This window comes from Engraulis encrasicolus, chromosome 23, assembly GCF_034702125.1.
Source record: "Engraulis encrasicolus isolate BLACKSEA-1 chromosome 23, IST_EnEncr_1.0, whole genome shotgun sequence".
Classification (NCBI taxonomy): domain Eukaryota; kingdom Metazoa; phylum Chordata; class Actinopteri; order Clupeiformes; family Engraulidae; genus Engraulis; species Engraulis encrasicolus.
The window spans coordinates 16,674,380-16,698,467 of NC_085879.1; the positions used below are offsets into that span (position 1 = coordinate 16,674,380).

General features: G+C 41.0%; 1 protein-coding gene across 2 annotated transcripts; it reads right to left on the reverse strand.

The window, feature by feature from the left end:
* Positions 1-1,657: 1,657 nt before the first annotated feature.
* On the reverse strand, positions 1,658-24,081 carry cul4b (cullin 4B). 2 transcript variants are annotated; one of them, XM_063190826.1, is made up of 21 exons: positions 23,727-24,081; positions 22,454-22,879; positions 21,486-21,601; positions 20,820-20,923; positions 20,177-20,246; positions 19,978-20,051; positions 18,696-18,858; positions 17,925-18,014; positions 17,466-17,548; positions 17,257-17,324; positions 16,607-16,725; positions 13,438-13,630; positions 12,078-12,182; positions 9,201-9,311; positions 8,496-8,581; positions 8,091-8,198; positions 7,601-7,714; positions 7,228-7,333; positions 6,454-6,626; positions 5,181-5,333; positions 1,658-4,032 (listed from the first exon to the last, which is right to left on the reverse strand). In XM_063190826.1, exons 1-21 carry the CDS (start codon positions 23,734-23,736, stop codon positions 3,937-3,939), a joined length of 2,568 nt encoding a protein of 855 aa, XP_063046896.1. In that variant the 5' UTR covers positions 23,737-24,081; the 3' UTR covers positions 1,658-3,936. The 2 variants fall into 2 exon arrangements, with proteins under 2 accessions (XP_063046896.1, XP_063046895.1); XM_063190825.1 differs by lacking the exon at positions 23,727-24,081 and having other exon boundaries at positions 22,454-23,571.
* Positions 24,082-24,088: the final 7 nt, after the last annotated feature.

Here is a 24,088-nt window from a genome sequence, read left to right on the forward strand (position 1 = left end):
TCAGAATGGCTCTTTTTTGTTTTTGTTTGGCTATTTGGATTGTGAAACATACAGTAGTTAATTTCTGTGGACCTGCCCCACCCTTCCCCAAAATTGTAATGCACAACTCTTTGGTGATGCAAGTTAAAGCCATGCAGATGCTCTGTGTTGCATATGGACAGACCATAGACGTTGTATGCTGTACACGAATACTCAGTGATGGATTTATTGGTTTACAATCCAGTGCCACATGTTACACATGACCTGGGCTTACCTGTGCAATTCAACAAGGTGATCATTCAACCATGCAATCACCTGATTGGATTGGTCAGGTAAAACCAGGGCATTATGAAGATGTGGTACTTGATTATGCCACATATTCCTCATACTGGACCAGTGAATCCAGGTTTGTCATCACTGTGTATAGCATACATGTATATACAGTATGTTTATGGGACAGACAGCCTTGAAGCAGAAAGGTACTGATGAACGTCTCAGACTACCTCCTCCTTTACTTGACACTCTTTGCCTCTTCTACCATATCTTGACACATCGTGTGGAGTATTGAAACGTGTTGAAACAGCTTCAAGGACAAGGACAAATCTTAAAACGCGATCCAGCTTGTTATTGTCTTCCAGCAACACCACAACCGCCACCACCATCACTGTTCGCCAAAGAGACTCGGCACTGCTGAAGATGCTTTTGCACATGGGAGTGTCAACCTCCCGACCACCCCGCACACCGCAGTAATATATCCTGGCACGCCAACCAACCGACACCCCCTGGGCCTACGCTATCCAAATAGTTAACGCAATATCCTCTACAACTGCATAACATGAAGTGTTAGTGTAACGTAGAACCATTGCCACCGCAACCTTCATGCATTCAACATGGTCATTTTTTAGAAGACATATCAAAGTGTTTTTTTGTTTGCAGATGTAATGAAGCAAACAGATCTCTCTTTCAGGCACAGCAACAATAAGACAAGATGAGATTTCCTCCTCAACCTTTGCCACCACTTGTCCACCTGCAGTGAATCAGCCGTTTATGTCCCCATCAATCAATCATGGCTCCTAAAAATTGTACCTGTACTGTACCTGCTCTTGCATATCATAGATTACTTAACGAGGAACACCTGTACAGACACACCTGTAAACCTTACTGTAGATTTAATGCTGAACACCTCCGGAATGTTTTCTGGCCTTACCAAACATTTTTCTTCTTTTTTTTAAGTTTCAAACCACTCTAGATATTTCATTTTGTACACGTTTGAACATGAGATGTGTCTGAATGTTTTTATTTTTATCTTAATTCATTTTTGCTGTGTTTGGCCTCCAAGATGTTTCCATCCATGTGATCATTCACTGCCCCCTTTTTAATTAGATGACAATAAAGTTATTACCGATACCTAGCCTAGATGTGTGTTTTTCAGAGTATGAAACTGCAATAACCCAGGTTTAGAAAACCTCATAAACCATCAAATGATATGGAATTACCGCTAAAGATCCAGTGTCTTTTTATTGGCACAAGTTCTGTAAATTAAGAAAAATTGCGCTCTACCTATTAATTAATTATCGGCAACAATTAATATAAAAGAGTTCTTCATTCTAGGGGACTGCAGGGGTAAGTACCCTAGGTTGTACATATAAAAGTTATGCAAGTGACCCATACCAGTTCAAAGCTTTTAAAACAATTCTTTTTTATTGAATGTTACACACAACATACCCAAACACTCAATCAACCAGCAAGAGTTCTCTTTGATCGTTCTCAAAGAGGAGACACCTATTTACATACTGTAATAGAAACCTTTTACCAAATGTTCTCTTCCAGACAGAAAGAGTTCCAACACTTCCAACATGCCAGTTTTCTAAAGTATTGTATTTTTTAAAGAGGCATTATGTGACCCAGTGCAGGGGTCCAAAACCAAACTTTTAGCCATGTTCTAAGCAGGGGGAGTCGTCAAACCTATGCTCAAATGGTTTCTTTAAAACGTACTCGGACATATCTTTTGGGGAAAAAAAAAATCAACTCATCTGAGAATATACAGGCAGAATCCTCTTTCAAGGTGTTGCGAACAAATGTATAATATCTGTCCCGTGGTACTTTTTCCCCCAAAGAGGTTTGGCACTTATCTGGACAACAAGACTATGTGCCATATGTATGCTTTCTTGCAGAGGTACTCTGCAGCATAGTTCAAAAGAGGGTTTTTCCAAAAAGGATGAGCAAACAAAAACATAAAAGCGAAAACTTTTGAAAAACCACTATGAAAAGGGTGAGGACAACTCATAGCAGTGATTCTGAATTCTTCAAATTTTCAGTGTGAACTTTGACCAAATCCAATCAAAACAAAATCTTTGGGGAAATTTTCTTGGGCCTTTTTCATCGGGAGCAAAAAGGAAGAATACATCAGTTATAAAAGAACAAAAGCCTTTTATAGCATGATTTCCTCAAGGAAAAAAAACAAATACATGATCAGATTTCTCTGCTAACCCAGTAAAATGTATTGTGTTACAAGGCTCGCTAACTGACTGACAGTCAAAGGAATGGATAGACGGAACAGATGCATATGAAACTGGAGTGAAAGGCGAAACAGCAGGTTTTTTTAAAATTTGTTTGTTTTGCTTGCTTATTTTTGTCACAGCATTCCTAAATACCCTCAGCGTTGTTAGAGCTGAGATTCAACATGTAAAAGTAAAGCTTCCAAATGGAGTACTTTTGAATTATTTCTTTCAGTGAGTGGATGTGGGTTTTGTGTCTGTATGCTTGTGTGTCAAGTGTAGTATCTATGCATTATGTACAAAAATAAAGAAAATATGAAGGGCAACTTTTTTTTTAAATGGAAAACTAAATGCAATACAAGCCAGAGGAGGGGAGGGAGAAAACAAGTAAAAGTGTATAGCAGCGACCACTCCTATCACAAAACAAGTGCTCTTTTCTTGTCACATACGGTCGTCGTGTTTTTCTTTTTATTTCATCTCCACCGTCTGCCCCCCCAACAACTTAAACAAACTGACCGACAGACACAGATGAAAAGCTTTTTGTTATACACAAAAAAAGAAAATAAAAAGACAACCAGCTATGAAACTTCAGGAGAACCTGCCAACCTTTTTCGCTGCACTTTTCCAACAGGGTTGCCACAAGCAAAATGACCCAGTCCAAAAAAACAAACAAAATGAAAGTCTATAGTCAATGGTTCTACATTAGTCTTTAAAACAACACTGAACAAACACGAGTCTTATTTCATTAGTCGTCTTTTTTCCTTAAGCTGAGAATAACAGTATAATGTCGGTGACAACACTTGCATGGGGATACACAGTGAAGATAAAGAAAGGGGGAGGAGAAGGAGGAGGAGGAAAAAAAAAGAAGACGAGAGAGACGTCTCAAGCAGAATGCTGTGAACATAAAGACACACAAACAAAGAGTTCGAAAAATAAAGAAAAAAGAAAAATATGTGTCCAATCCATGGGGAAAGGCGGGATATCCAACCATGATGATGATGAATTTCCTTTTCCTGACCCGCTAAGTCCCATCTTGTTAACTCCTTTTGTTTTGAGTGTGTGAGCGATCGCAGTATATTCTCTCCTTTTCTTTTCTTCAATGGGCATACATGCAGTCCACAGGAATAAACACACACGCACACCGGGGAAAAAGCCCTGTGGAGTGTCATCCATTCCGCTGCCGGCTGCTTCTGGGTAAGAGGTTGGGTGGGTTGGTGGGTTCGTGGTGTCGGGGCTGAATGGGAACATCAACTGGAGCAAAAGGGTTTTCAGACCAAAAGTGTTCTGAGAGAAAAAATAAAGTTGACTGCCTTCCACTGTAATTTTTTCCTCGCTTTCTTTCTTTCTTTCTTTCTCTTTCGTTCGTTCGTTCATTCATTCGATCGCCATTCGCCACTTTTTTTTCCTTTTTCGGGGGTTTTCCCACCACACACACACACTCACGCTCTTCGCTTGTTTTCTAAGCAACGTAGTTGTACTGATTAGGGTTCTCCTTGTCTCTTTCCATGTAGTCTCTGTCGATGAGCGATTCTATTCTTTTCTTTAAATCAGCAGGCTGAGGAAGACAGGAAAATCATTTGTTACATAACGTAGAAACATACAATTTTTGTAGGTGCTGTCCCTGCAGCATTGTGGGCTCAGATGGTTGGCTCAAGGCACTTCGTCCATGGTTGAGGATGTGTGAGACCACCTACCTTCTTCCAACTAGGAGATAAGGATGGCCTGTCAGAGTTCCATTCATGCTAATATCAGCTGATTGTAAGGGAATTTGAACAATAGGATGAAGCTGAAGTTTGAAGCAATTGGAACTTCAAGCTACAAAAAGTCTTCCACTTGCATCTTATTTTATTGTTTGTGTAAAGGTCATGATTGTAAAAACAATATGCAGTGTTGGTACTGTAAGCTAGTGAATCTAGGATGGCCCATCTCTGCTGTAGGCATCCATCATGTCAGTATAAGCCCACAGCTGGCACAGGTGCATATGAACAGCAAACCCTAATGACCACCACTGAGGTGCTGTTTCCATGTAGCAGGATATTTTTTTAGCAAGGTATTTTTTCTCCTGTTGAGGTGTAAACGCATGTGGATACAAATAAATCCTCCATTGTAACAAATGTGTTTCAGCCCCCTAAACTGGATATTTTTTTCTCCTGCTTTTTATACCTGGATTTTAAATATCTGCTACGTGGAAACGGAAGGCCAAAACCAATGCAACCAGGAGAAAAAAATATCCACATATAAAAATATCCAGCTACGTGGAAACAGCACCTGAGACATGGTGTTTATATATAAGGGCACTTGTAGAGACTCAAAACCATAAATGACCTAGATAACATTTCAGGTACTTTATCTTAAAGTACTAGGCTACTGCTACAACATTTGAAGGCATCAACTGATGTGTGCTATGTGGATACAAGCAGAATACACACAGCTCAGCAAATTCAGGCATTTTTTGTTTGTTTTTTCACAGAAAATGAAAAAAGGTCACTGAATATGGAATGGTTCACCAATCACTGTTTTTTTTTTTTTTTTTTAATCTCCAGCTAAAACTGACAACATGTACAGTAGATAAAAGGTCTGAACAAATTAAGGTGCCAAATTAAGGTGCATTTAGAGAAATATGCACATACTTGTAAAAGCGGTGTAAAAAGGTGAACAGATTCAAAAACAAATCTGTTAGTAAAATACTACTTGTTAGCTCACCTTGACGGGGAACTTGAGTTGGTTGTAGACCTCGGACACCAGGAGGTTGTGGGTGAGCGTCTTCCTCATCTTCATGATGCGCACGATGGCGGCGTCGATCTGGTACTGCCGGTCCTGGAAGACGCGCTCTGTAGTGCTGGCCTGCTCCTCCACCTTCAGGGCACACACATATGGAGAAAAGTCTCACAATCATGGTTCTTGTAGTCGTGTGTGTGTGTGTGTGTGTGTGTGTGTGTGTGTGTGTGTGTGTGTGTGTGTGTGTGTGTGTGTGTGTGTGTGTGTGTGTGTGTGTGTGTGTGTGTGTGTGTGTGTGTGTGTGTGTGTGTGTGTGCGCGTGTGCGCGCGTGTGCGTGAATAGGTCATGTCTCATATATTGTTAAGTGATATCACACTTTATCTGATTGATCATAGATGTAATTTCATTCGATGGTGTTAATTAATATGGCATGCTGTTTTAAATTCCAGGTCATTGCTGAAAAAGCCTCCTGTGAGCTCAGTTGAATAAATGACGAAAGAGATACACTACTACTACTCTACACTATAGTCGAAACGGGCAGAGCGGTCTCTCATGTAATTTTCTATGGATTTTATGTTATATTGTAGGGAATGTTGTTTTAAATCCCCTTGAGCTCTATCTCTCTTCATAAATGAAAAGTAAGAGAAATAATAAAGACAAGAAGGGCAATGCGGTACAGTTTCCTTTATCTGAATATGATGGATCTTCAGGGAAGACTCTTGCGCTTAGTCTTAATAAATAAAGAATAAGATGCTATCCTACAATTACTCCATACCAATGTCTCCTGACCCTTTTTGCCTTGCAACCCCCTCTAAGCCTTTTTATGCGCCAACTCTATCCCAATGTGACTGCTACATACATTTGTTATTGCATTTTACCAAGTTTGCATACCCCTTGTGATACAAGACATACACCTGGTTGGGAATCAATGCTGTTCTGGGGTGCGTTTCAACATTGTCATTGCTAGCCAAGTTAGCAACTTATTTGACTGCAATGCAGTTTTCCATTGGCAACCTAATACTAAGTTGCTAACTAGTTAGCGACTGCATTTTTGAGAAACGGGGACCCATACAGTCATTACAGGATATACCGTGCAGTCTCCTTCTGAATCTGAGGGGTCTTTCAGGGTATTGTTATATTATAAGCTCAGTCAATCTCCCTAAATAAATTAATGAAATATTACACTATTATTACAATGAGATATTGCACTACTATGCAGAGTATTTTTTAAAATAGTAATTCTAGAAAATACAGTACCGTCTCCTTCATCTGGATCTGGTTGATCTTGATCCTGAAGAGCTTGTGTTTGAAGTCGTCGTTGCATGAGAACTTGTCGCCGTCCTCCACGTCTTTGCTCTTGGGGGTCTTGTGGAGCACGCGTGCCTTCCCACACGCCAGCGACTGCAGGGTCCGCCGCAGCTCACTGTCCTCTGTGGAGGCATACAACACACACACACGGCCATCATTAATCTGCCCGTATGTGCGTACATAAAGCATCTGTGGTCAGGTGTGATGCATATAATATTACATATTACCTCATTGGTTACAAACAAAATTAATTTATGCTAATGCTTGCTGAGACTAGCGTGCGTGCGTGCATGAATCATTGTATAATATTACTGAAGGGTCAGCCTGAACTCAGGGTCCTCTATGGAGACAACACAACACCATCACTAATCCAACATGATGACAATGATTATGTAAAACTAAAACCCCACAATTATACATTATACAAAATATCGCACGTATGCATACGCATACAGGAAGGAAATGTTCGCACCACACGCACATCCTCAATTTCCTTCAAGATACACAGTAGAGCACCAAGTATCTATGCAGCATTCATCTGTGGAGCAAACAGCTTTAGGGGCTGGTACTTTTTTTTCTCCTCTGTTCTTCCCTCATGTAATGCTGTGCTGTGAGATTAATGAAGTCTATTCTATTAATAAAGTCTATTCTACTTTACTTATTAGACATTTAGCTAGGCCCCGGGGGAATATCTATTCTGGTAAAGAGTGAATGTAAACAGACCGATTCCTGTGGCGAGTTTAATGTCCTCCAGGGAGAACTCCTCTCCCTCGTTGAACATGAGCAGCACCAGAGTCTGGAACAGCGACACCTGCAGCTCTTTCTTGCCCTGAGGTTCACACACAAAACACACACACAAGCATTGCAAAATGTAATTCATGCAAAAGAACATAAGAGCCCTCTTCCTTTTGTTGTACCTTCATTCCAAATTCGATCAATAAACAAATAGTCCATAAATGAAATATAATAAGCAATCAATACTATAATTGTTACTGTGTGATATTTAATTGGAGTATACAAAAGAAAATAGATAATATGCAATATGATACAAAACGCATCAAATACACAATGGTATACAATGTAAAAGCATCTTCACCTCCTTGAACTCTGCTTTGAGTACACAGTGGCCTAGCGTGGACTGCCACTGCAGTTTCCTGCCGCTGTGCTTGCCCAGGTAGAAGGTCTTGAAGATCTCCTGCAGACGCACCATCTGTAGAGGAAAAGAGAGGAGAGAGGAGAGGGGATTTACCAAACGCACCAATGAGGTCACGCCTCACACCTTCACAACATATGGGAGTCATGCAGGCAGAGTGGCGTGGTAGTAGTGGAGTCAACTGGTAAAAAATCTGTTTCAATCGAGATTGAAAGACAGTTATACATTGGAGGCTCTTGAGAGGGATGTACGTGATTGAGAAATGCTAGACCACCTGTGGTTACACCAATTCACATGGCCTTTCCTTTTTTGTCTGGTATACCACAAAGACACACACATCTACAGATGAGCGCACACAAACACAGACAGATATGCGTGCACACGCGCGCACACACACACACAAACACAGACACACTATTCTGTGTTCAAGTACCTCTGGTGGCAGGTGGACCTCCATGGGGACGTACGTGGGCCAGTAGCCCATAGTGAGGATGTTGACTGTCAGCTCTATGTTGCCGGGGATGTTCTGACACTGCATATACTGCAGGGGGAGACATAACACAAAAAAGATACACACGTTACCAACAAAGGGTTAAACCAAAACAAATTAAAAGAAGGCATTCTATGTCAGTCCGCGGGGTCCCTAAGTGATCACAGACATTTGCAAAAGAGCCACAGGAGACAAGACAAAATATTTGCATTAACAAACATTTATTAATGTGTTTTTGTCTTGCAGCTTACCTACGTTTACAAAGAACAAAAATGAGTTCAGACCCCAGCGTGTACAAGAGCTTGGGGTTTACTCTTAAGAGTCAGTCAGAGCTGGGTTGACCATTACCTGTTTGAACTGCACCATAATATCCTTTGACAGCTCCATGTCCTTGAACATCCCTTCCAGTTTGCTGGTGAATGCCGCTCCACATTCTGAAACCAGACCAGAGAGCATGTTCTCAGTGGGACCAGAACACACCTTGTTGACTTAAATAGGGCTGCTAAAGGCCTTATATACATAGGTTTCCATTAACAAACATTCCCGCTGTGAGGAGGGGCAAGATGCTAAGCAGCCAACCACTTGAGCGCATTTTTTGAGTGACAGCAGTTTCCAACAATCAGAGATGGAAGAGTGCGCAGCCAGGGTTTGTTTACAAGTGGTAAACCCATGTATAGCTACTGCTATGTTGCAATATACACATACTGGCTTAACTGCAATAAATGGTCCAATTCTATTACACGTTATGCTTCCATGTGTCACATATGACTATATATGTTGGAAATCAGATAAAACCATTTTACATAGCGATGACTATTCACGATCTGGGAACTTGCTCTAAAGACAAGACTAATGTTGTTGAAAATGATTTTTTAATGGCCTCTGATGGTCTTTAACGAAGCCAAAAGGAAAATGACCTTTAATGAATAAACAATTACACATTTCATTACGCATCATTATAAATCATCCTCATAACATTCATCAACATTAATGCACATCTCACACTTCGCCATTGTCTTAATGACCCGTCTTAGGGTTTAAGTGGTGATTTACCGTGTTTGAGTTTTGACAGCATGGATTTCTCTGCGTCCACAGATGCACTCTTCCCCACCAGTAGCCTCTTGGCCAGGTCCTTCTTGTAGAAGGCCTCAAACACATCTTTGCCTGTGGGGAGGGACAGACATAGAAATAAACATTAGAGATGGCAAGCTGGCCCTCTGGTCAATGCTAGATGCACGTCATAGATATGAACACTAGATACTGCCGTCACCACTCCCTTGTATTGGGAAAAAATGTCTGAAGTCAGATTGCCGCCATGTTTACCCAGCAGCATATTATTGACATCAATCAGTGACGAGGCAATACGCACATAACCCTGTAGGTGGCCGCAACATCTACAACGAGAAATATCAATATATCGTACTAAGACGGCAGTACCCAGGGTTGGGCGACGCCAAAAAGGCTAAATAGTACACAGCATCATTTCATATAAATGGATGCACATGATTTGTGTTTGGCACCTCCTGCAGGCAACCCAAGCACTGCAGGTGGACAAAAAAAAACAAACAAAAAGAAAAAAACAAAACACCTGACCCAAGCTTCTGCGGGGGTCAGGTAACAAACGATTCACTAACACAGAAGTTAAGTAGAAATACTTCATAAATATTCCAAGGAAAGTAAGGAGACTTGCTACTTCTCTCATCACCGCCAGACAGGCTCAAAGTATACAACAAGAAATACATATAGTTTTTAAAAACTATCCCTGACATTTGGAGAAACACAGTTCAATAACCATCAGCTAATCAGGGCCTAAAACAATTAAATACATGCCTAATATCATGAAGGAAAAAAAAAAATCAGGACTATGTACTAGGGTGCATCAAATGCCCCCTATGAACATGTTTTGCCTTGGCCCTATAGTAAAAATGTTCTACACCCAGTAAAAACACACTGTGTAAAATATTTTGAAATTTGGATGAAGTCTACCGGGGCCACCAGCCCCATGAAAATAGAAAATAATGGTGCTAGTCAAAATATTGGAATATAATGGATCGGTGCATCAATCTACCCAATAAAAACATATTGCCTCAGCTGTGTGATAAAAATGTTCTATGCACAGTAAAATCACTCTGTGTAAAATATGTTGAAATTTAGATGAATTCTACTGGGTCCACCAGGCCCATGAAAATACAAAATAATGGTGATGGGCAACCTGGATTCCAAAGCTGAAGTCCAGTGCCACATATTCCAAATATAGCCAATATAATGAACCAGCTGACCCACTGCTAGTATCAAGCAAGAGATTGCAAAGCTGTATGACTGTTATATTTGTGTGTTTCACCTGTGGGCCTACAATTCCTGGTGGAACATCTGTACTAAAGCTGTGAATGCTCCTTGGAATGACTTGTGTTTTTTCAAGAAATCCCCGCAAAATACAACTGTATGTGATGTTGGAAAGAGTGGCTTCCCAAAACCTGTACTAAAGTGACTTCTGAGTATGTCAGGGGTATCACCAGGTCCAGAGTTCATTTCCAAGGGCCTCTCAGGTAAGTTATGGTACTCATCTGATGGAGTAAAGTGAAATACAACCACAGGCGATGGGATAAAGAAATAATGGCACTCTTCGATACAGTTGTATTGACTGAAAGGGAGCCTAGTCATTCCAAGGAGCATTCACAGCTTTAGTACAGATGTTCCTCCATGAATTGTGGGTCCACAGGTGAAACACACAAATATAACAGTCATACAGCTTTGCAATCTCTTGCTTGATACTAGCAGTGGTCCAAGGCAGCACGGAATTGATATTGGGTTGCAAAACAGCAATTTTGCCTGAATATAGCAGTTTGACCATCAGTCTGTCCCGAGACTGAAGTCGGTGTTAGTAGATCGACTGAATACACACCCTGCTCAGATATTCCTTCTGTTTGTGCTCCCAATACAGATGATTTCACTAATTACCTCATCAACCTGGCTTAATTCTATTGTCATTCTATTCAATCTATTGGCTGGGGCAAATGTGTCACAGGGTTTGTCCACCTCTGTTTTAAGACAATGGGAAACCTGGATTCAAAAGCTACAATCCAGTACTACAGATTTCAAATTACCGGTACCTGGTTTTACCTGTCCAATGGCCCTAATTGGAAAGATAAAACCAGGTAGGTCATTTGGAATATGTGGCACTGGACTTCAGCTTTGGAATCCAGGTTGCCCATCACTATCACCATTATTTTGTATTTTCATGGGCCTGGTGGACCCAGTAGAATTCATCTAAATTTCAACATATTTTGTACAGAGTGATTTTTCTGTGCATAGAACATTTTTATCACACAGCTGAGGCCATATGTATTCATTGGGTAGCTTTATGCACCGAAATAGCCATTTCTATTCCAAGATTTTGACTATCACCATTATTTTCTATTTTCATGGGGCTGGTGGCCCCGGTAGACTTCATTCAAATTTCAAAAACATTTTAAAGTGTGTTTTTACTGGGTGTAGAACATTTTTACTATAGGGCCAAGGCAATATTTTTTCATAGGGGGCGTTTGATGCACCCTACTATTGACTTAACTTTTACATGCACCAACCGTTCCGCACCTAATTTTAGGCACCAGTCCGGCAGGCTCTATTCAGATACCCTGAGAGCCAACCCAAGAATGTCCAAATATGACAGCAGCAGCAATGCCTCAGATGACTCGGGTCATGAGAGAATGTGCCATTGGCATGCTGGACACAAGAATGTCCACCAGGAACATGTTTCTCGAAAGCTAACCAGAAAGCAACTTAGTATGAGAAATTGCACTAGCGATTGAAGTTGCTAAAACAAGTCAGCGATGACACGGTCAAGAAAAAGCACCCCAGAGCAATCTCTGTGCAGCTGAATGTTCATCATTGGACCATATTGATGTTGCTTTCCAAGGTGCTGTTGCTCACCGTAGATGAACCTGAAGATGATCATGATCTTGTCCAGCATCTTCTCCAGCTCCTCGTCCGTGGCCTCCTTGTTTCCTGCCCTCAACTTCGAGTCGACGTATTTCGCTAAATAATGCAAAATTATACAAAAATCAAATGTTACACAACAAATAAAACCATATCAGACGAATTGAGGGCTTTATGTAGCTCACTGAATAAATGTATGCAAAATGCAATGTAACTTAGATATGTGTAATGTGCGGATTTGTGCAGTGTGTGTTATGCGCATGCTGATGGGCAATTTAATTTGATTTAGGATCAGTGAGGTCCCTGTTCTCTCCTCCACACACATTTCTATCCTTGAGAGGACCTTTATTCATATCTTAGAATTAAAAACTGTGCCTCGATCAAAACATTCCCTAACTCTACCCTGATGGTAAAGACATGCTTTGGGACTTAATTTAAAAAAAGAGAGAGAACAGTTAGATTTAAAAAAAAAAACAATACTATTAGGCAAGCAGTATTCTGTAGCAACGGAGCTCTCCACATGTTCCAAATCACCTGGCTGTACCTGTGCACTTAATACGGGCCATTTCAATAATTCACTGCTCGACCCAGCTGAGGAGCAGTGCCAACTGGAATCAGCTGACTTGGACAGTGGCAGACACAAACATGTGATAGAAGGGCTGAATTCTGAAATATTCACTACATTAACTGTATGGTGTACTGTTTGAGGACGAAAACAACGCAGCTCAAAATCGGGCATTTTCTAATCCCAGTTTATCTGGCAAAATCAAGCAGTTACATAAATGTTTCCAAAATCATTGTAGTGCATCATTGCCTTGTAACAGGATAAAAGTACATTTGCAGCAGCCGAACATCTTCGTAATAGTTCTATATGTAGGACTGAGGACAGGAGAGGAGAAACAATAGCAGTTTCAGCCCGTAGAAAGCCCAACTCTCACCAGACCAGTGAAGTTCCGCTACTAGGTCTGGGAGAGGACGTGTTGGCTAAAGCCATGCCTTCTGAAGAAGAATCCATCACTTATTCATCCTTGCCACCAACAAATTCCTTCAAAACCGTTCTCTGTTCATCTTTGAGGAATAAATATAATCTACAAGCCGTCACAAGACTCCTCAATGCTACTCGCCATTGTTATTGAAACAATTAATGCTCGGCCAATTTCATCCCGGACAGATTCTCAGACGTCCAGACCTCTGTGTGTTTAGCTCGAGGAAAGTGCACTCAGCCTCAGAACACAGTGCAGAGTTTGGAACGGAGGCCATAGGGTAGCCTGAAGGCCAACCAAACAAACAAAAAAACCTGTTTGCAATACTTTAATGCACAGCTGCCGTTAAACCTGGAGGCCATGGTACCCACCGATGAGCTCTGCAGGCTTGTTTGGCCGCTTGTTGATGAAGGTCTCGAAGGCCTCCTTCATGGCGTTGACAAACTTCTCGTTCTTCATGAAGCACACGTCGATTATGTAGTCCACCTTGTCCTTGAAGTCCAGCAGCTCCTGCACCATGGTCTTGTCCTTCTCCGGGTTGATGACGATCGTGCTGCCAAACGCCTGGGAGGGAAAAAAAGATCAAATATATTCAATATTCACTAAATACAAAGGAGAGCACAGGTTCAATTTCTAATTACACAGTATTTTGGCATTGGCACCAAAAGACACCATTGTGGCAGGTGTGCAGAAATCTCTAAACTAAAAACCTAAAACTCATTCTAGGGAGCTAAAACTTCTTCTACGTGTAAACAAAAAGGCTCAATAAAATATCCATAACAAGTGTAAAAAAGGTCTCAGTCTCCAGTCCAGCTTTAACTGCACTGATTTCGCTAGGTTTTTTTTTAGAACTCATTCCCTAGATTTGTTAAATATCAATTAATTAATGTTATTAGACATATATGATAAGAATAAGCTCTAGGGATAGCTGTAAGGACACACTACACTCGGTGATACTTTGTCTCAGGCACTAGCACTGACCAACCAAACCAACTGCAACACAGTTGTACAGAAGCACTGCTTACTTGGCGGACAAACCACTTAAGGGGAAAAGATTGACAGAAGAGCTGACGTTGATAGGCCGGGCTGCTTGCTTGCCTGACAAACCATTTTATTGGAGAAAGTGACAGAAACATGGACATTGACATATCTGACTGACCAAAAGTGACCCCGATCAGCTTTTCTGTCAACGTTTTCACTCAAGTGGCACATTCCACACACAAATATGTCTCTGGTTTTATAATCCATCAAATGTGTAAGTGGCGGGACAGACCAACACAGACCTAGAGGGGCAGGGATGGGACAATGCTCAGGGTACCTCAAATCACAGGATGGAGGAGAGCACTGTTCATTCATTCTTTCCACCCACCTGCCATTGTCAGGATTTGAACATAGACATTCTTTAGCCGCTAGTCCAGCTCCTTACCCACTAATCCAGTGGCCCGGACCCCAAGTTAAGAACCACTGCAGTAACCCATAACTGCCAAGCACATAATGTCAGACTAGCCTCCACCTCGATCCCACATCACACCACATTTCCCACACCAGAATTACAACAACAAAAGAAGTCAAAACATCTCCTGGCTCCATAAAGAAATCCAGATGCCAACAACGTAACTCTTTTGACCAACACCAGGGCCTAAACACTAAGAAAATACTGCAAAATGCTAAAACTGCATCCATGGTTGTACAACATTTATGATGCAGGTAAGAAGTGAGAAAGGTCATCTCAGTTCTTTTGCATACACAGTGCACGTTAAACGGACAATAAATCAGACTTTGACTTTGAGAGGTAACTTAAGGCCAATGGTCTTCGACAACATCCTCTCGTGGCATAGCTTGGGCACAGTCCCTGTTGCTAAAAAAAAATAAAATAAATTGCACAATCCTTTGGATTTTTTCTTCTTTCAGCTTGTTTTTTATTTATTCATTGCATGGCATGCCATACAATGAATAAACAGAAAACAAACTGAAAGAAGAAAAGATATCCAAAATAAATGTGCAAACCTTTTTTCAAAAAAACAAGTCCGACAGGCGGACAACAGATGCGTCCGTCTATGCCCGTTCTGAACCTTTTTTGCCCAAACGCCCCCTTGGCCTCCTCATAACCTGTCAAGGCAATTTATCAATAAGCCTACCATGTACTGTATAAGCCTGGATTTGAAAAAGTACCATAGGATTTCAACAGTGTTGGGCAATTTACTGAAAAACTGTAATGCATTGCTGATTACATGTTACTGTCTTTTCAAAATAATCCCTTACACTACATTTAGCAATGTGGGGACCTAAGGCGAATTTAGCTTAGGGGGGCCATCGGTCCATCCCATATCACATTTTTTTTTAACATAAAATCTCTATTTTTGTTAGGCTATTTTTTTTTTTTAAATCACTTTTTTTTTTTTTTTTTTTTTTTTTAATTACAAACATAAAAAAACAGGCAAACATTACAACCCTTTCTGGACAGATTTCAATGAATAGGCTATTTGCAATTTTGCATAGGCCTACATTAAATAAACTAAAATGTGAAATTCTCTTTTCACTTTAATATGAGAGCAGTGATGCCCCCCCCTCACTGAAGTGTTATTTCATGTGTGAGCATGATGCTGTCACCTATTTGAAGTGACGTTGATGTTGGATTTCATGGAATACTTTTAAATGCCGCTTTGGGAAGAAAACAGAGTAGGCGACAGGTGAACTGTATTTCTGTCAAAACAGTGGTTTGCAGGCGTTTGCGTTTTCACGTGGATATTGTCTTCGTGGACCGTAACAGACAAACCGTAAGTTCCATAAACTAATCAATGAGACATTGGCTACGTGTACATGATGTTTTTAAGTCCGATTTAATAAATGCGATTTAAATAGATCGGATTAAGAGTTATTTTGCGATGTGTATACATGGCACTTTCACTTAAATGCGATTAAACGTCTGGGGAAAATAAAGCATTGCGATTGGACTAAGGACGCACGTGCTGAGCGAGCCAAATAAGGCACGGGGGCGTGGTTCAATGCCACCGAGATGCAGGTCATCTTCCCCATGAAAATCGTTGCCTCAGGCGGACTGAAATCACAACATTTCCCCCTTTCTCCCTGGATCATTTACAATGCTACATTAGCTACCCTGTTAGCATAGAAAAACGAGTGGTCAAATGGTAATGTGGAGTAACTTTGTTGTGCTTCATTACTTCGTGGGGCACTTTTACATCAATATATGGAAGCCACAACATTTATAGTCGCTTAGGGACTTTAAATTAAGCAAAACTTTCATGTGAAAATCAACAGGAAGTGCCGCCATGTTTTTCTCACTGGCAAAGAGCACGGTTGGTTTGCACGCATGAGCTCCAGGCCAAAACTGAGCGACTGCCACCTTGTGGACACAAGAGGGAATCACAGGAGGGAATCACAATTCAGAAACGCATCACGGGAGGGAAACACATCACGGGAGGGCGGACGGACGGACGGAGGGACGGACGGACGGACGGACACCAAAGCCTCTTATAGAGATGCGTGGGACGCATCTAAAAACTTGAAACCACATCCTACCTTGATGTACTCGATCCAGTGGTGCAGCAGGGCCTGCACTCCCCCCCGCACGCGGCTGAAGAGCTGGTAGAGCAGGGACAAGTCCTGGATCCGGTTCTCATCCAGCAGGTGATTCAAACCTAAACACCATAGTGTCCAGATATGGTAAGTAGACCCATAGTATAATTCAGTCATAATAATTGAATTGGATGAATATTATGAATTCATCCATTCATAATATACAAATCTATATCAGCCGATGACTTTTGCTAAATTGTATTTATTTCCCATTTTATTACAAACCTACACCGCCACCCAAAACGTTATATAGTAAATTGAATAGAGCAAAGCTCCAGGGAACATATTGCCATCTCTAGCAACAATTAAATACACAGATTGTTTGTTCATGGTCAACTTTCTATTAAGACTAATCAGACAATCTGAAAAAACACCTGCACACTGACCATTTCGCCGTTTTCGCTGATACACAATCTTTCGGTCCTAGAAATGTCATGTATTAAATAAAACAGCGAAATAATCAGTGTGTGGGAGTTTTTTTTTTTAATCGTCTGATTAGTGACCCATTGGTTTATCTCTTGCGCACCTGCCATCTGAGGTGTGCAAAAAAGGTTTAAATTAAAAGACTTAAGTGTCATAGCTGGAGGGCTCACCTTTCTGTAGAATTGAAGTCAAATGCTCGCCAAGGAGCTGTTTCTCCACCGAGGCAATGAGTGGTTTCCTGTTGGTAAAAAATAAAAAAGGATTAGGATGGCTGGCCATTGATTTAAACAAGAGTCAAGACTACACAAGACATTGCATGTGGTGGGGAAAACCCCAAAACAAACAAACAAAAAAAGATTTTTTTTTTAAAACCCCTTACTGTGTGCTCTGGTCCAAGTAAGTTATGACTCTGTCCGCCTCCTCTTCCAAGCGCTTGTTTACATGATGAAGGTACTCTGGAACCTGAGATGATGAGCGGAGGGGGGGGTGGGGGGGAGTAGGGAGAATTTCAACAACAAAGATTGCCATTGTTGAGGCTAACAGTTGATCAACGTCTTTCTAGAAAATCATGACAATGACCTCAATGTTGAGACAACATTATGCATCAGGAATTAAATAAATAAATTACATGTGCATTTCAAATATATACAGTATTTCCAAATATGATGTAATGCAAATCAATATTGTTGTACTGTAGATGTACAGGTACTTATGATGTGTGGAGCCAAAGAGAAAAGAAAAAAAAATACATATATAAAACAAGACTGTTTTGCACACTGATAGAAAGTTGTAAATAATGAGTAGGCTGCTGTCTTATAAGGGGGTTGAGACAACCCACCTCTCGCTCCTGCATCAGCCTCTGTCCTTCTGCCGCGTACAGGCGATTCGTCTCCTCCAAGAAGCGCTGCTCAAACGAGTCCTGGTAAATCTGAGCACAACAGGGGAAATCCAGAGTCAGAACAGGCAGGGGGTTTTCCCGAAAGCAGGTTCGGTCCTTTTAATAGGATAGGTGCACTCAGGAGGCAATGGTGAACGTCCCAAAAGGGGGTATAAATACCCTCAGGAAAAGAAAGCCAAATGTGACGTCACCAAGGACTTGCCTTGACCTGAGCTCTCAAAAGCCAGGTAGATCAGCAAGGGTACTCAAGAGTCTAAACCAAGCTGCCTCGCTTCTTTCTGCAACACCATCAAATTATGTACCACAGTTCGCTACAATTGTTATACAGTGCTGTGAGGACATGTTTGGACCTGTCGAGTTACCTGGCGGTCAGAGAATATACTGAGGATGCTCTGGAGGAGGCTGCGGTCCAGAACAATAATAACAACAGAAAGTGGATTCTTCTGGTCAAGACTGGTGTCAGGTACTAAAATACTGTGGGACAGCTATTTACTGTAGTTCATCATGTAGTGCAACTAACGCAGGACACTTTGGGAATGACTCTGCCCTGATGAAGGCAAAACATGTTGCCATGTTTTTAATGAATCACTCATGATTCAGCCATTCTATTAAAGCTATTTTAACTTTTTTTCAAAGAGTGCCTTGTATTCTTCAGCTTCAGTTTCCACTTTGGAGATGGTGGAGGCAGGTCGGGTGGGGTCAGGTACCCACCTGCAGGTCTGACAGCATGCTGAGCAGGCTTCTGAGGAGGCTGCGGTCCACGGCCTCGCCACTACGCTCCCTCTCGATCAGCAGCAGGATCCCTGAGATGGTCTTACTCTGCACCTTCATATCACTGATGATGTGGAACCGGAACAACTCCAGACCCATGTCCCTGAAGAGAGGAGGAGGGAGAGAGAGAGGGGGATGAATTGTTAGTATTTAAAAGTATTGCCAGTGATAGATTGGTCATTACCTTTTCAACCTGGCATGAGTGCTTTGCATTTGGTGATGAGGTAAAAGAAAGAAAAGTTCTCATCAATAATAGTAGCATTCGAGGATATCCATAATACTTGTAGGATATTACTCTATTCAAGTTACACTCATTTGTATAGCACATTCAAAACATTCTTTGACCCCAAGTGACAGTTTTTTAGAAAGTAGCGTGCAATAACCTTGCATGCCTAAAACTCCAGACCATCAGTCACATCAAATTAACTCACTGACTCATTTCAACGGCGCACACACACACACACACACACACACACACACACACACACACACACACACACACACACACACACACACACACACACACACACACACACACACACACACACACACACACACACACACACACACACACACACACACACACACACACACACACACACACACACACACGTGACAGTTCACCTTCTTAGCAGGACAGACAAAACAAATAAATCACTTTAGCTTGCTCTTATTTGATTAACTCTAAATCTATTCATATGTCAGACATAACTCAAAAAGGTTTTAAAAGACAAATAAATACTGCAAATACCGCACATTTGACAAAAACGCCACTCGAACCTTTGGCATTCAGCCCTCATCCAAAGCACTCAAAGTGAATACAGTACAACATTACAGAGATAATATGGCTCTACAATATTAGGAGAAAAGAGAATTTACTCAATAGCACCAAAAATGTGTTGGTAATCTGTCTTACAAGTTTTAAAAAATCATATTTTAAAAATATAGTTTCAACATTTTCCAGCTTCTCCGTTCTCAGCTACACGCATCTAAACGGTGAGTGCGGTATGAGGAAAGCGGAACACAGTCCAATTATAGCAGGAACCAATTATAGCAGCAAAACATTATATTGTGTGCAAAATGGAGTGTCACATTTACTTCAGGTAAACAACACTTTGCCATTATGTTTTCAATATAATGAGCATCTTTTAAAAGCACTAGACGACTGGTCAAGGATTGAAACTTCATTGAATGTATGCATTTGGAAGAAAAAAAAACTTACCAGATTGATGGCAGCATTGAATTTTGTAAAACGTATGTGCGGTCCAGAAACAGGAATATACTCCTAATCATGATCTGTTAGGAAAGAAGATATGATTAATAAATCCTCTTTACTTTTACACATCGCAGCTTTCAATTTCACTTAAAAACAAAGTATCCTGACAAGACTTGAAAGCATGCGGTCCTTTGGCTGTACATACCATTTGTCTGCAATGATCCTGCCAGCATTTATCAATCTTCTTCAGGAACAAAACACTGTCCAGTGCATCCGTGGGAACAGAGTTAAGGAACACGTGCAGGTGACCCATACTGAAAGTGCTGTTTACGTTCACCTAGTTAAAATGACTAAATATTATATTACAGCAATAACAAGCGTAACACGATTGGTAGATTTTTACAGGTCACGTCAAGTAGGTTTTATTGTCAATTTCTTTACATGCACTGGTCATACAAAGAATTTGAAATTACATTTCTTGCTTTCAGTTTCCTGAATGACCTTAACTCAGTGCAGAAAAAAATGCATAGAGTTCTCCCAGCATCAAGAAGTGTATGTGCAAGTGTGTGGTGGTGTGTGAAAGTGTTAACTAGAGATCCAATGGGAAGCATACGTCAGAGTTGAATATGTTGAACCTGAATGGATTTCAGAAACAAATATGCATATCCTTACTACTGCATCAGCGGGAATGTGTCTTAACACCTGCCACATTTTACATTAAAAAGTCTAACACATCTCGGGGTATCTGTTCACATGTACACACAAAGCAGTACAATGTACACAAAATGACAAGATCAAAACACAAACAAAAAGCCAGTGCGTTCTGTGCATCGATCTGGAAAGGATATTCTCTGAACTGGTCAATCTGTGCCTTGATGTGATCTTCGCAGACAGCCCTTAGCTGTTTGTAGAGCTTGGAAGAAATTTTATGGGAGCAAAGATTTTCCACAGCCTAAACACAAGAAAGACGAGACATTAAAAAATAATAATAAAAGACAGGACAACATGTAAGACAACACTTAACCAGGGTAGACAGAACGGGTAGATAGACAGAATGACAGTGTGGGGTTATCTGTTATCAGAGATATGACAATCGTGAGCGGAAAGACCACATTTTGCCATTTGGTATGAAGGGTGATCGGAAACCCCCCCAAAATATAAATAGCTTATACAATTTTTTGTAACACAACTTTAGAACTTACATCTGCAACAGCTTTATGTTTCCAGGTGATCTAATCAAGGTGGTTAGTGCTGTGTCTGCTGCTGTTGCATACATTTTGGAATGATAGCATGTTATTGAGTATGTTATTTCAAACAAGAATGTAAACAAACCCATGCCCTTGTATCTAGCCAGGATCTCGGAAAGGGCAGAGAAAAAAAACTGATGTGTCTTCGGAGTCAAGGGCAGAGTGAGCAATACAATACACTGCATGGTGAAATTGGCCAGATTTCTCCTTTAACGATAAGTTTCTGGGAGAAACAATCCAAATGTCAGCACAACAAGGCTACTGTACCTGGTAAAGCTCCTCCAGATTGTATTTTATTGAAGTGCTGTTCTGTATAGCCTCCACTGCCTCCTTCAACTTCTGCCATGTCTCCTGGGTGTAGTTTTCAGGTAATTTTGGCTTTTCTGGAATAATAAAGAATCATTAGTCAAATACAGCTCACATCTGTATGGTTGCCTTTTGTGTTGGTAAAATATGAACTTGAAAATATTAAACCTGCAATATACATAAATAATGAAATAATAACCACTTTGTTTTCCTTCAGATATCCTTTATATGTTGGAGAAAAAAAATGACAATGCCAGCCAATTGGGAATGTAAACTCTGCTTCTTAACTGACTCATCTGTTATGCTTCTGCTCCATGTAAACACAGTAGGTCTGAGAGATGTGCAAAAGCGAAAGCTACTTGAGGCACAGCATTAGCAGGTGTCAAATTTCAAAATAAATGTCAAAGTGCCATTTAAAAAGGCAAGATTAACTACTTTCAGTTCAGTGAAACTTTGTTCCAATAACGATATGCCATGTTGAATCAAGATAATAATCAGAAACGCTGCATGCCGTCATAAATATTCAAAGTTATTGTGTACAGGCGTGCACCTCGATACCATGCAACAACAACCAACAAGGCCTTAGCTCCACACACATTTAAGTTCAACGGAGCACAAAGACTGGAATCGCTGTGCAGAACAAAAACATAGTTTTAGTAGCAGGCGTGCTAGAAGGAACGTATTGGTCTAGGGAGAAACGGGTAAGAGGCATTTTTAGGATCAACATCTGTCTATCGCCGAGTAGCACACTTGGAAATGACTTTTAGGCCGTGCACTGTGCGGCTAGTCAGAGAAGCATGCTGCTACAAACGCTAGTTGTGTTCAGAGTGTTGTCTAAATGCGTTTCTACTGAGGCACGCCAGTGTTCATATTTTGACCTATGGACACCTGACAATCTGTTTGAGCAAGGTTCTGACAAGTTCACGTACCTTTGAAGTTCTTGATGACTAGCTTCTTCGCTGCCCCGGGTTTACTGTTGGAAAAGGTGGCGGATCCAGTGGATTTCGTCAGTCCGTTCGCGTGATGCCCCACACCTCCAGCCAAGAACACATTTTTAGTTTTACTAGAACACGATGCAGTCGGTGAAGACTCTTCAGCCATTTTCACATCCAGTCCACTGATTTCTGCCGGATCCTCGAACCTTAACTTCTTCTGAATGTGCTGGGAGGTGGAAGAGCAGGACGAGGTGGAATTGCAAATGGCTTTTGGAGGCGAAGCCACTGAATCGATGTCTTCTTTCTCAGAGCTATTTATTTTTCTCTTCTTAGAAGACGTAAGGTTACTATCGCTATTAACATCAGAAGCTGCCGGTCTAGCCTCTTGGGTTGGCGGTGGGGGATTAGGGGAAGGTAAACCTGTTGGAAACATGAAAAAAGGAATACAAATCAAATAGCCAGCCTACTAATACTAAAACCCCGCGCGTGTCGATGGTGAGCGCTTTCTATCCTCCGGCCTTGTGATACGAAAATCCAAGTGTTCAGTCCAATCTATGTTCTATTAGAAAGAGACAATAAATTGAAAACTGCAGCTCCACTTGAATCCTCTCTTTCTTGTTACTGCTGGCAGAAGAAAGATGGTTGATTACTGCTTCCTCTTGGCCGCTGTCGTGCAGCTTTCGCAAGTTTACACGGTGGTCCTTTTACAACATTAAAGAGCTTTCTGGTTAAAACAGTAAAGTCATTCGTATCTGTAGCAGCCTGGGACCTTAAATAGCGACGAAAACTCTAAACGTAAAACACAACTTCGAAAAGCGCCACAATGACCCAACGGAAGTACTTAACCCCCTGCACGATAATGCTGCAAAAGTGGTTCTGCTCTGGCGTTGCCTTGCCGTTTGTGTTAGCATAGCTAGCTTAGCACAAGTAGTGCTATCTATGGGTGCTATGGTTATCACATAAATAGGTTGAGTTGATGGGCTAAATGTACAAAAAATGCCACAGGGAGGCGCCATACTCGCATCTATTTTGGGTAAACACCATCTCCTACGACAGCCTCTGTGGCACTTTACTTATTTGCATCACTTTGAAAGAAACACCTTACAGTGGGAGAGCATATCTCCTTCTTGAAAAGTTCTTCTTTCACTGTATTGTTATTTAACTGCAGCAATAATAAAGACTGAATTTAACAGTTGAAAAGAACAATCGGCTAACATTATTGTTGCAAAAGGGAATGTCTTGTAATACCTTAGCGTTAATGGCTCACCATCATTCATCTTGTTCTCGAAGAGTCTTTACAAGTCTAGCTACGTAACTCTGTCCATATAACCCTAATAATTTGTAGAAGGTAATTAGAAGAGTTATCTAATGTCCGTGACGTTAGCAAGTCAGGCAAAGTTCTTAACGGTAGCTAGTTAACGCCACATATCAATAATCACGAGATAGTTCCTGTCGAAAATAAATTCAACTGTAATGTTGCACAAGAAAGTGTTCATCGACAATGCCTGTCGCTTGCAATCCTAGGTTGCTACCATTATTTCGGTCAAAAGTGTAGCATCGAAAACTATTACGATGCACATTAGCTTGGTACTTTACTAGCTATCTTCCCTGCGTTACCGGGAGTTACTT